Source organism: Anticarsia gemmatalis, chromosome 6 (assembly GCF_050436995.1).
Source record: "Anticarsia gemmatalis isolate Benzon Research Colony breed Stoneville strain chromosome 6, ilAntGemm2 primary, whole genome shotgun sequence".
NCBI lineage: Eukaryota > Metazoa > Arthropoda > Insecta > Lepidoptera > Erebidae > Anticarsia > Anticarsia gemmatalis.
This window is the reverse complement of record NC_134750.1, coordinates 6,863,355-6,875,141: the sequence shown is the minus strand read 5'-3', so window position 1 is coordinate 6,875,141 and position 11,787 is coordinate 6,863,355. Positions and strand designations below refer to the sequence as shown.

Genomic DNA, 11,787 nt, shown 5'->3' with positions numbered 1-11,787 from the left:
TAGCCTTTCTTCAGTGATGAAACTTTAAATATTGTGAAGTTGATAAGAAGGTAGGTAGAGAAGCAATTTTTCGTAAATGACTGATGGCAATGGCCTTGCAACTATAAACAGGTACTGATCTGATATATTATTATAATGTAGGAAGGTAACTAGATATATATGAGTATCTAGATGGAGATGTATACTTGTCTTAATAAAGATAAGATAAGATGAATGATTCTTGTGAAACAGATGCGATAAAAGACTACTTATATGAAAAATTACTGCCTACAGAGAGTTGAATAAAATACTATGTATAATAGTAACTATAGGTAGGTACTAACTGTTTATAAAGTTTTAACTCACACAGATGTTTCATAGAGACTTTACCTATTATTATTTCACAGTAGGTACTTTCTATAAGAATGACAATTTTAGTAGAGGCACAGGTATTGTGTATAAATAAATAGGTAAAATAAGGTTTATACTTAACTTACGTTTTATCTTACTATTAAGATTTTTAATTTAAGTTCCGTAATTAAATTAAAATAAAGTAACTTCGTTATTGAAGTATACCTACCGCTATTGATAATTTTATTTACTAATTAAACATAAAAAAAAACAGGTAAAACCTATTTAGGTAGATATCTTATTCTTGTCTTTTCCGATGAGAGGTTAAAGAAGAAGAATATAAATCGTATCTGAAGTCCCTGAACCGCCTAATGATTGATTTTTTACTAATAATGAGTTAGGCTGATAGGTACCTATTTAATCGTGTGATTTATCTATTGCTCCATACAGGTAAACTGTAACTAGGATTACTATATTTATTAACATGTATCGCGCCTAGAAAGATTTTTGAATTGGAATGGGCTATGGGTATAAAAGATTAAAATTTCATTCATACGAAGCTTGGGAAGTAATAAAATCATGGTAAGAATCGGTCGAGATTCTGTGCGTATTTAGTTTCGTTTTTGTTCAATAATACTTTGTAACCGGCACTCTTGTCGTTTTTTAATACTTTTTTTATTTTATATATTCAGCTAAAATACCTACCTAGTAGGTATTTTAGCTGAATATATAAAATACCTACCTAGTAGGTATTTTTATATTGTCTGAAAGTCTGAATCAAGTTAATCCAGACCAGCCTATACGTTTAGTTTTTTCATAGTCTGGTTATGTCGATCGTGATTCATTCCAACAATTTTATTTTATAGCTTAAACTGATCTCCGCGAAAAAAAATATTTTGGTGAATGACAATATGAAAAACAATGAATTTTTATTGCTTTGCTTAATAAACTTGTGATTTACTAATATTCCTATAGTCGCTGTTTGTCATTGTCTGTGGTTGATATTTCCTTTTTCGTATATAGTCTATGGTTGCCATAGACAATCCAGAATCCTACAACTTTGTGATTGTGGTGCGGTGTGTTGTTGATTATATTGTTACATTTTAGTATTTATAACTAATTACATAAAGCAATAGCTGTGTTGACGTATCTCAGAACTTACTGTGTAACATTTGGACCAAGATTAGTGTTATAAATAAGTGATAATATGCAATCGGGAAGTGGTGCAAAAAATCCGCCATGGGCTCGGTCAAACGTGAACACAAACATGACCGGCATGAATCCGCAAATAATGGATCCCAATCAAATGATGTCTCAACAAGGAATGATGCAATTCCAGCAAACTCAGGTCTTTAATCCGAGTATGATGCAAGCTCAAAGTGGCATGGCTATGCCCATGGCAGGACAAATGCCAATGAACCAAATGGCGCAAGGTCAAATGTATCCTGGTAATGTTGTTGCGTACCCTACACCACGTGCTATGAATCCAGGAATGTATCAGAATGCACAATCAAACCAATCTCCGGCAAATGCTGAACAGCGAGTTTTTACCGGTACAGTGACCAAAACTCACAATGATTTTGGGTTCGTCGATCATGATGTTTTCTATCAGACATCAGTGTGTGCCAAGGGTATAATTCCTAAAGTTAACGATAGAGTACTGGTAGAAGCAACATACAATCCTAATATGCCTTTCAAATGGAATGCAACCCGCGTACAAGTGTTGCCAAAAGGTGGGCCAAACCAAAAGCCTAATAACCCTAAGTCTAACAATTACAATGCTGTGCCTCCACCTGCAAACAAGAAATCAATGCCTTCTCGTCGTGATGATAGACCTCGTAGAGATGACAGGGTAAGCATTCAGTTGTATACATGCTGGTCAGTTGTACTGTAGCTGTGTTTTAGGTATTGTTTACTTTTTGTTATACAATTAGTTGAACTTTAAATTTAAACTTCCTTTACATTACTTCTATTTATCTAAGTCATTTAGTTAGTCATTTGAATCTCTTAAATAGATAGATGTTTAGTAAAAATATTTCTAATTGGTTTTTCTACATTTTTATTGTAGAAGCGTTCCCGCACCAGAAGTCGCTCTCGCTCACGTGATGTGCGTGATAGCCGGAACCGTCGCGACTCACCACCCCGTAAACGACCAGTTGTACACCAACCATCACCAATTAAGTATGTTGTGCGAGTACCAAGGATACCGCTGGATATGTAAGCATCAAATTTTACATTAGAATAGTTAGACAAACAATTTATTCATTCAGTTGGAGCCAGATATTTCTACTTTATTCTAAAACTAATAACAATTTAGAGTCTAAAAATAACACAAAAATGATTCATCAACAGCTTGCTATTGTTGCACAATACATAGTAATAAAATTTATGGATAGTCAGATTTTATAGAATTTGTAGTCAATGATTGTTGCTTGTTTCAGCCAAAAGATGGATGTTCCTGCTGTATCACAGAGATATACCAACTTATATGTACCATCAGATTTCTTCAATGCCCAAGTTACTTGGGGTGAGACATTCCCTCCTCAAGCTCCATTTTCCATTAACAATCCATGTGCTTATCACATAATGAGCAAGGAAATTGAAAACCCTAATGCAAATGACGCAGTTTTAGAACCACCAGATGCTGATTACAGATTTTCTGCTAAAGTAAGTTAAATGTTGATATTGTTACATATATATTATTACATATAATTAAATATAAGGCAATTGAAATATGTGCAAATTATATATAATGGAATGTAGATAACTGACCATCAAAGAAAATTCATCCATGTATTTAGGACTGAAGCACTAATCTAAACTTTTTTGTTTTAGGTCATGTTAATAAGCATGCCTACCTTGGAGACTCTATACCAGAAATGTGGACTCACAAAAGTAGATGAAAAAGATAAACGCACTAATAAGACCCCATTGCACCCAACAAGACTCATCAAATTCCTTGTAGGACAGAAAGGGAAAGGTGGTGAAAATTTTGCTATAGGTGGCCCTTGGAGCCCTTCCTTAGATGGTGAAAATCCTCAGTCTGATCCCAAAGTTTTGGTAAAGACTGCTATACGTACCTGCAAAGCTTTAACAGGCATAGATTTATCTTCATGTGCTCAATGGTAAGTGTCACTTTACTACCTGTTGGTCACTAGCTCAGCAACTTTGTCGGTGTTTTTCAATGATTTGTATGTTGGGTAGAGAGTTTCTTCTTGTCACATGCCCATTGTCGTTACTAGTAAGTCTAAAATGAGTACTAGGCCTTTCTACCGAGGGAAAGAAGGAGCTCTAACCCAATGTCTTGTCTCGTATTTGTCATGGTACACACATTCCTTATGTGAGAGTATGAAGGCGTTCATTCATCGTGAACGGCGCAACTGATCGGATGCAGAATCGATGAGCTACGCGCTAAAAGAGCAGTTGACTTACTCTCGTAGCGGATGTGTCGTGTCCATGCGTGCAGTCGGGTGGGCGGCGCGACCAAGTGCGCTTGTGAGTATACCACTATAATTGTATTACCCATGCAGGTACCGAATGGTGGAGTTTTACTACTGGCGCGAGGGCAGCGGCGGCAAGTCGCGGCTCGAGTGTGTGGTGTTGTTCCTGCCGGACGTGTGGTCGGCGCAAGCGTCGCGAGTCGACTGGGCCACCGTACAGGAGCAGTATAAGGCGGCCTGCGAGAGCGCCGTGCGCAAGCTGGCCGGCGACGACGCCGCGTCCGGCGCCCCCGGCGACGCTTCCGCGGCGGACAAATCGCAAATTGTTTGTTCCCAGTTTTGTTTAGTTACGATTCCGGCTGCGTGTGCTTCTCGAATGAAAGACTACGTGCCGGTGCTGCAGACGTCGTCCTATCCAGTCGCCATGCAGTCTTCGCCCGGATAGAGATAACGCTCTTATAACTTATATTTTCCCTTTTACAGACTACCTATTTAAAGTCCACTTTAATTATAGTTTACGATTAAATACTTGACTTTTCTCGATTTAAAACTCAGCTTTTAAATTGGCCCCTGAGTTCAACTGCTAGAGTACTACAAAAGAACTAATAATAATTAAAATATTTCAGGATAACAAAGACTTGGATAGTAGCACTATAACTATTGATGAAAATGATGATGACGACGTGGATAAACCTGAACCGACGCATTACTCTAAGTTAGACCTGAGAACTATTAAGGTTGATCAGTTACGACAAGAGCTTCGTGCGCGTAATGTTAGTTGTAAAGGTACATGTTGCTTCCCTGTCTTTTATTTAGGCTACTCTTTTTTCTATGACTTACCATTTCAACATTATGTTATCAGGACTGAGATCTCAACTTGTATCTCGCTTATCAAAATTGGTGAAGAGTGAGGAAGCAGAAGATAAAAAAGATGATGTTATGGAACTTGAGGATGATGACCAAGAACAGGAGAAACAAAGTCAGGATGAAAAAATTGAAATAAAAGATGACAAAGAAGAAGAAGAAAAGAAAAGTGAGGTTAAACCTGAAGAAACTGAAAAGAAAACTGAAGAAAAAGTTGAGAAAGTGAAAACAGAGAAGGAGATTGAAGAAGAGAAAAGAAAGGTAGTGATATTATAATTATTAGTTTTTATCAATATGACACATACCTAACTGATTTAAATGAATAATACGTAATTCCTTTTGCAGCTGGAAAAAGAAAAATCTCTACTCAAAACGAGATATGAAATTCCAACTACACCACACATTCTGGTTCATCCATCAAACTCAGCAAAAGGTGGTAAATTCAACTGCAACGTCGCCACTTTATCACTTTTACTAGACTATCGTATAACTGATAATAAGGAACACAGTTTTGAGGTATGTACAAAAACAAATTTTATATTCTTAAAGAGTTTTTCTTTGTCTTTCACATTGCGTCATTTAACTTTGTGATTACAGTTATTTGTATTTGCTGAACTATTCAACGAGATGTTAATGAGGGATTTCGGCTTCTACATCTATAAAACTCTGTACACATTGCCTGAGAAGGCTGAAGAGGTGAAAGAAAAAAGTGACGAAAAATCTGAGAAGAAACCAGAAGAGAAGAAAGATGAAAAGAAAGAAGAGAGCAGACCAGAGAGGCGCGATGATAGACGTGATTCAAGAAGACGGGATAGGAAGGTGAGTTCATCAATATAAAAACGAAATTGCTCTACTTGTAATTGGCTATGCCTGCGTGTTTTTGGTAAAAATTAACTAGTACTACAGTCATTAATATTTTATCATATTTTTGTAGGAATCACCAAGTGACGACGAACGAAGTAGTTCACCTAAACGTCGCAGTCGTGGCGTAGAGCTACCGCCGGATCCGTACCTATTACTTTCGCTGGTGTATTTTGATACGTCACGCGGTGGCAGTATGACGAAAAAAGATCTCCAGAATTTATTCATGAGCCTTGGCTTGCAACTATCTCGCTCACAAATAAGAGCCGTTCTTGAAAAAGTTTGCATTAAGGATTCTTTCAACTACAAGTAAGTAGTTCCGTCGATATCATAATACATTTTCAATAAACGCGAATGTGGATTAAGACAGATTGTAATTTCCTTTCATTTTAGAACACTTATGCAAACAATCAAGGATGTCGCTTCGGGCACGCCGGAAGCCATACAAGATTTACCGCTGGACACTACGGTGGTCGCCAACGAAGTACCGTCACACGTAAGCATATTTTAGGAAATGATTAAGATTTCTCATTCGTTACGTTATAAAACTGACTAAACCGTTTCGTGTTAGATCGCCGAATTGGAAGAGACAATAGCGGCGGGTAACAGGAACCTGTTGCCGATTTTCAACGTTCCGACCGACGATACCAAGTCACAGGGAGAAACTAAAGACGTCAGCGATTCAGGTAATATAAAATATTCAACCTTTACTTTTATGTTGGATAATTAATTGTAAAATATCCACTAATCGATATAACGATAGTTCAAAGCGCGGCATGTAACGTTATTTGGTCTACAGGCATGGTGATGTACAAGTCGCGCCTGGTGGACGTGGGCGCGCTGGTGGCGGGGCAGGCGCGCGGCGCGGCGGCGCGCGGGCGCCTGGAGGCGGCCCTGGAATCCACGCGAGCCGCGCTTCGGGCTGCTCGCGCCGCCGCCGCCAGCACGCAGCAGGCGGAGCGCGGCGCCATGACGCAGCTGTCCGACCTCAGCGCCAGCCTCAACAGCGCGCGCGCCAGGATCGCCTCGCTCACGGTGCGTTCGGTTCCCGCGTATCTATCTGACCGACCTACGCATCTTCGATAATTAATCTCGATCTCTTTGCTCTTACAGGCCAGCTCCAAGATATTCCATTCGGCCCTGAAGAGCATACAGTCCAAAGTGGAGGCCGTCGTCAACATAAAGTACGAAGACGACGATGTCGTTGAAATCGTGAATGGACCGTCCCAGTGAGTCAACATTTTTCTGTTATTTATCGTAGATGATAGAAATACCCAAAAAACTCCAATATCCAAAAATTCATACAACTCTGGTGTAGTTGTCGTATATATCATATAATACCTCATATAAATATAATATATTATATAAAACCTTTTAGTAATTATCCATTAAAATAGCACCACTATTTTCGCTGCATCTAAATAACAAACATTTAATCAATTTACTATTTTTCCAGAAGTGAAAAAACTAAGGAAACTAAGGCCACTGAAGAACGACAAGATGTAAAGGACACGAGTACGGACAAGGACGATACATTGAATAATGATAAAAAAGATAAAGACGGTGCCGAAACTGAAGATCTGACCGTATCCGACGTTAAAGAAAAAGAGAGTGACATTACCACTGCGGAAAATATGGACCTTGAAGATAAAGAATAGTTTTATATACCAGTGACCAACACATATAAATTTTTCAGCGTTTAACACCTTTCTGAACATTATGGGACTAGGTTAATTTAAGATTAACATTATTTTAACTATAATTGTGTCATTATCTTGTTTGAAATGTCACCAAGTTTGTGATTTAGTACAAGTAATAAGTATTTTCGTATTTCGAATAACCTTTAATTTAAATATAGTATCACAAAATTTATAGATTTATAACACAACCTTCGCTAGTCGTTGCGATTTCTGAGTCTGAGGAGTGTAGTTTAGTCGATTGGATGAAACGATGATGTCGTAATTAAGAGTGTAATGTGTAAGAATATTCTTGACAATAAAGGCGAGTTTTTTAAATAACCATCTTTTTGTTATACTTAATTATATTTAACCAGACTCATTTCAAGTATCTACATGGTTATCTAAGGTCACAATGAAACCATAAAACACCTTGCGAGCTGTTTCGTGCGCCAGTAGCTTGGCTTTTTCGGTTAATTATAGAAAATCCAGAATCTGCGAAGCGGCTCGCTACGTAAACCTCGTTTAAGAAAAGTCTATTTAAAACTAATAAAACAATTTTTGGATAAGAGTAGTTCGGGATTTAAGTGTTGTTGTATAAATTGGGGTTGTTAAATAAGGCATACTCATCAATAAGTTTGATATAGATTGATGTATTGTAAGTTTGTATGCATTTAAATATAGTTTTTCCTAATAAAATAATTTACTAAAGTTGCAGTATTATTAAATAAAAACGCAGTCTTCCATTTATCCTTTATTATAATCGGTGTAGGGCTTTTAATTACATGATGAACTAAATAAATTTATATGTAGGTACATAACTTTATACTTTAATATATTATTGATTTAATGTAAACTTACTCATCTTCATAACACTTCTACATATAAAATGATTCTTACTAATTACTCATAACTGATACTTTAAACTAAGTTATTATTTAGATTACAAATTATAAAGAAAATATGCTCTAGCTAGAATGTATGCAAATACATTTTAATATTGTTACAATCTACTGTATAAGTAGACCATTCAACTCGGATGCATAGAATTTGTACTCAGCTCACACACAGGGTTCGACATAGTTCCCTGGAAACAGTCCTGTGACCCCATCCATAACTCCTTCCCACCATCCATCATCGTTTTTCTTCAGCACATAAATAACGGCACTCTCTTGGAATGACAACTCATCTTCCTTATCAGCATAGTAATCATATATTGCCACCACTGTAAAAATATGTCGCAGATTTTAATTTACATAATTTTAAAAATATTACCAGACTAATTATGACCGAATTCCTATTCCTATACCTTTCTCAATGTAATTTTTGGGCACCCATCCAGGAAGATCTTCCTCGTCAGGAACAATAGCAGGTACTGCGCTGGTGTACTGTGCACTCATCTTATTCTGGAAACATAGTGAATATTATTCAAAACGAAAAAAAAAAAAAATATTTTCAGTAATGATAATACCGTACAGTGAGATGATGAGGTCTTCCAAATCCATCGTGAGCAAGTTCGTCGTCCATAGGCGGTGGCGGCAGTGGTGGCGACACAGAGCCGCCCCGGATGGAGCCGCCTCCCGCGGAAGACGAGGAGGCGCGCTGAAATATAAACTGATCTAAGATTATAGTAAAGTGTTTATACTACATAGAGATTATACAGGTTATTATAAAAGTTCTACAGCACTCAGCACTGTCTCTAAAAGTCTAACATGCACGAAATAATGTATCGTGACTGTAGGTTAAGCACATGAGAAAAAAAAACTTAGTAACAAACCTGTCCTGGGAGACTAACGGAATGTTGACTGTGCTCACCATCAGAACCAATCAAAGGTGATGGTGGTGCTGTAACAATAGTATTTTGGTAAGCACAAAGTAGTCTTTGTCTATTAAATTATGAAACAGTACACTTTAATAAAATATGCTTACGTGGCATACTGGAATGTAAATCTTGTTGTGAATAGTTAGCTGGAGTCTGATGTTGATTTGGATGCACCATCCCAACCTACAAAAATTACAAATTGGAATATTTATGAATCTGTAGCTTACCTATAATAATAATATGTAAGCAAACAATATTAGAGGAGTTTGTGGCTTTGTTCACAACAGCCGCACGAATCGATCTCTGAGGTGAAGCCACGCTTGCCAAGGTTGTTCTGTGGATGGGTGACCTTATACAAATCGCGTTCCTCCGTGTTTCGGAAGGCACGTTAAATTGTGGGTCCCTGCTGTCGTTAACAGTAGTCAGAAGCTTGAAAGTCTGACAACCAGTCTTACCAAATGATATCTTGTTATAACCCAGGTAACTGGTTTGTGGAGGTCAGATAGGCAGTCGCTCCATGTGAGAGACTGGTCTCCAGCTGCATCAGGTGAGATTGGAAGCAGACTCTGACATAGTTTGGAACAGAGGCTAAGCTAATATATATGTAAGCAAACAATACCTGAGGCTGGGCAACTGGCAATGTCGAGTATCCTGGTGGGCGGCGAGGATAGTTTGGTGCGTAGTGAGAAGGTACCTGTGGCGGAGCCACTGCCGGAGGAGTGCGATATTCGCGAGACGATTTGCCTATTCAAAAAGATAATTGATCTGAAGTTATATGTACATTTCTTTTTATCAAATCATTTTTCTCTGTACTACATACTATGGTCTCTCCTTTCCCAAACTTCTGTTGGTTCTTGTACTAAGAGAAAAAGACCCACATAAGCATTATTAATAAAATACAGATTCTATTGATTATACATCTGATGAGAGTAGAATTCTTATTAAATGTATGAAATTTATATCACAGAGCTTTATTGGCAGGATGGTTAACAGGAAACGAGGTATCATTTGGGACAAGTAAACATAAGTACATATGCAAATATTTGATTTTAAGTTTACCTAGTGTACCACGGCCAAGAGTTCCAGTATTGGCAGCAGAAGCAGCCCTCACTGCAGCTGGTGGTGTTGGTGGCTTAGTAGTTGGTGCAGGTAATGGAGCAGCACCAGGCACGGAGCTAGACCGGCGGCCTCGGGGTGTGCCACTAGCTGCTCCATTCCAGCGAGCCCCATGACCAATATCATCCAGAGCTGAAGACATTATTGTGTTATCAGAAATATTAATACTAAATACATATTATTATATACATACTCAAATAGGCATAGGTGTAATACACCAATGTTTCACCATTAACATTGTTAGTCCCTTGTAATAAAGGGGCAAGCCTATTGTCATATAACAGGACATTACCTAACTTCAGACTACTGTTGACATTAACTATGACTAAGGCTTGATAGTTGTAACTACCTACTTTATAAGCATTGTTATAGCTTCTCTTTCAATGTTATTTGAGAAGTAATAACATTCAGTAATCATTCATAAAATAGATAGAATGTTAATTGATCTAGATCATTGGTTCCCAACTGGTTCTCCGCAGAAATCAAAATGTGGACCCCGAACGATATTAAAATTTTCAGGATGATTATTACACTTTATCTTTAATATACTAACATAGTGGTCCTGCTAACAAGAATAATATAAAAGTGGTCCCGGACTAAGAGAAGGTTGGGAACCCCTGATCTAGATGAACATCTTTACTAGTAATTGAAAATAATATAGGTAAGCACTTATTAAGTTAAATGTTTTGTTTTACTCCATAAAACCATTGTAAAAACAATGAATGAACTTTATTGTGCTAACAATGAATTACCTGTATAATCAATGCTTTTTCTAACATATTTGATTGGTTTCTCTGGATTGGCAGGAGCAATGATTTTGTATTGCCTATTAGTCACTTTGTTGGCAGTCAAGACACCAATCTCTCTACGTGCAACTTTCTCCTTGTGGATTGCAACTGTCTGAGCTATATGGTTCATCTGGCCTTCCATTTCAGCCAACTGCATAGTCTGTAATTCTAACAGCTGGAGGAAGTTATATGCCAGGGTATTTATCTGATATGCCACACTTGCCAATGATTGTGTGGTGTAGTTTTTGGTACTCTCTAATGCAAGTCTCTTGTTTTCAGATTGGAAGTAGTTCATTTCACAGTATTCTGCGACACGCTCCAGGTTCGTGTGGCTCTCTGTTAGGTGACTACGCCCCTCAGGGATTTCAGTCTGCAGTAAAGCTGCTAACTCAGCCATTTTGCTGTTGCTGTTAGGAATGCATAACAAATATTAATACTAAAAGCAATAGAGTGATAACATTTCAAAATGCAGGAAACAAGGCAATAATCATTGCCTGTATGGCCCCCACACAGGAAATTTAATAGGTGATCCAAATCTTTACCTTTGTTACGTTCAATCACTAATAAAATAAATTAACGAATATCAGCACATCATCAACTTCAAGCGGATTAAGTTAACCAGTGACATATGTTTTTGTAGAAGATATATACAATCAGAAACTATTTTGAGTTAAACAAAACTGGGTGGGTGGGACGTCGCTCGATGCTTGTCTTGTCTTTGCTGACAATTTGACTGTCAGTCGTCCGACATGATAGTGATAGAAGCCATAGATAATATACACAACTTGGATATTGGTAAAAAATATTTGATGGTATTAAAACAAGCATGTACATGTTTAGGCACTTACTTCTAAGACAATTCCATCAAAATGGAATAAGAAAATAAAAAT

The 11,787-nt window shown here is 37.6% G+C and overlaps 2 protein-coding genes across 5 annotated transcripts; one reads left to right on the top strand and one right to left on the bottom strand.

Moving 5' to 3' along the window:
• The first annotated feature begins 1,373 nt into the window (after window positions 1-1,373).
• LOC142973609 (cell division cycle and apoptosis regulator protein 1-like) lies at window positions 1,374-7,510 on the top strand. The gene is made up of 15 exons (XM_076115478.1): window positions 1,374-2,182; window positions 2,399-2,547; window positions 2,772-2,997; window positions 3,166-3,455; window positions 3,861-4,095; window positions 4,397-4,556; window positions 4,633-4,895; window positions 4,980-5,150; window positions 5,232-5,453; window positions 5,569-5,804; window positions 5,889-5,991; window positions 6,067-6,181; window positions 6,295-6,530; window positions 6,609-6,724; window positions 6,952-7,510. Exons 1-15 carry the CDS (start codon window positions 1,538-1,540, stop codon window positions 7,151-7,153), a joined length of 3,369 nt encoding a protein of 1,122 aa, XP_075971593.1. The 5' UTR covers window positions 1,374-1,537; the 3' UTR covers window positions 7,154-7,510.
• A 402-nt stretch (window positions 7,511-7,912) lies between these two features.
• On the bottom strand, window positions 7,913-11,637 carry Abi (tyrosine kinase Abl). 4 transcript variants are annotated; one of them, XM_076115480.1, is made up of 9 exons: window positions 11,440-11,637; window positions 10,862-11,304; window positions 10,053-10,241; window positions 9,613-9,737; window positions 9,101-9,176; window positions 8,949-9,016; window positions 8,648-8,785; window positions 8,481-8,577; window positions 7,913-8,396 (listed from the first exon to the last, which is right to left on the bottom strand). In XM_076115480.1, exons 2-9 carry the CDS (start codon window positions 11,292-11,294, stop codon window positions 8,233-8,235), a joined length of 1,290 nt encoding a protein of 429 aa, XP_075971595.1. In that variant the 5' UTR covers window positions 11,295-11,304; window positions 11,440-11,637; the 3' UTR covers window positions 7,913-8,232. The 4 variants fall into 4 exon arrangements, with proteins under 4 accessions (XP_075971595.1, XP_075971596.1, XP_075971597.1 ...); XM_076115481.1 differs by having other exon boundaries at window positions 8,481-8,571; XM_076115482.1 differs by having other exon boundaries at window positions 8,648-8,773.
• Between the last annotated feature and the right edge of the window lie 150 nt (window positions 11,638-11,787).

Excerpts from the sequence above, each read along its gene's own strand:
- LOC142973609 (XM_076115478.1), top strand. The coding sequence starts at position 1,538 with ATGCAATCGGGAAGTGGTGCAAAAAATCCGCCATGGGCTCGGTCAAAC. Across the intron at positions 2,548-2,771 it reads CCAAGGATACCGCTGGATAT|CCAAAAGATGGATGTTCCTG; the intron begins GTAAGCATCAAA and ends TGCTTGTTTCAG. Across the intron at positions 4,557-4,632 it reads GCGTAATGTTAGTTGTAAAG|GACTGAGATCTCAACTTGTA; the intron begins GTACATGTTGCT and ends TTATGTTATCAG.
- Abi (XM_076115480.1), bottom strand. The coding sequence starts at position 11,294 with ATGGCTGAGTTAGCAGCTTTACTGCAGACTGAAATCCCTGAGGGGCGT. Across the intron at positions 10,242-10,861 it reads AAAAAGCATTGATTATACAG|CTCTGGATGATATTGGTCAT; the intron begins GTAATTCATTGT and ends TAATGTCTTCAG. Across the intron at positions 8,578-8,647 it reads GAAGACCTCATCATCTCACT|AATAAGATGAGTGCACAGTA; the intron begins GTACGGTATTAT and ends CTATGTTTCCAG.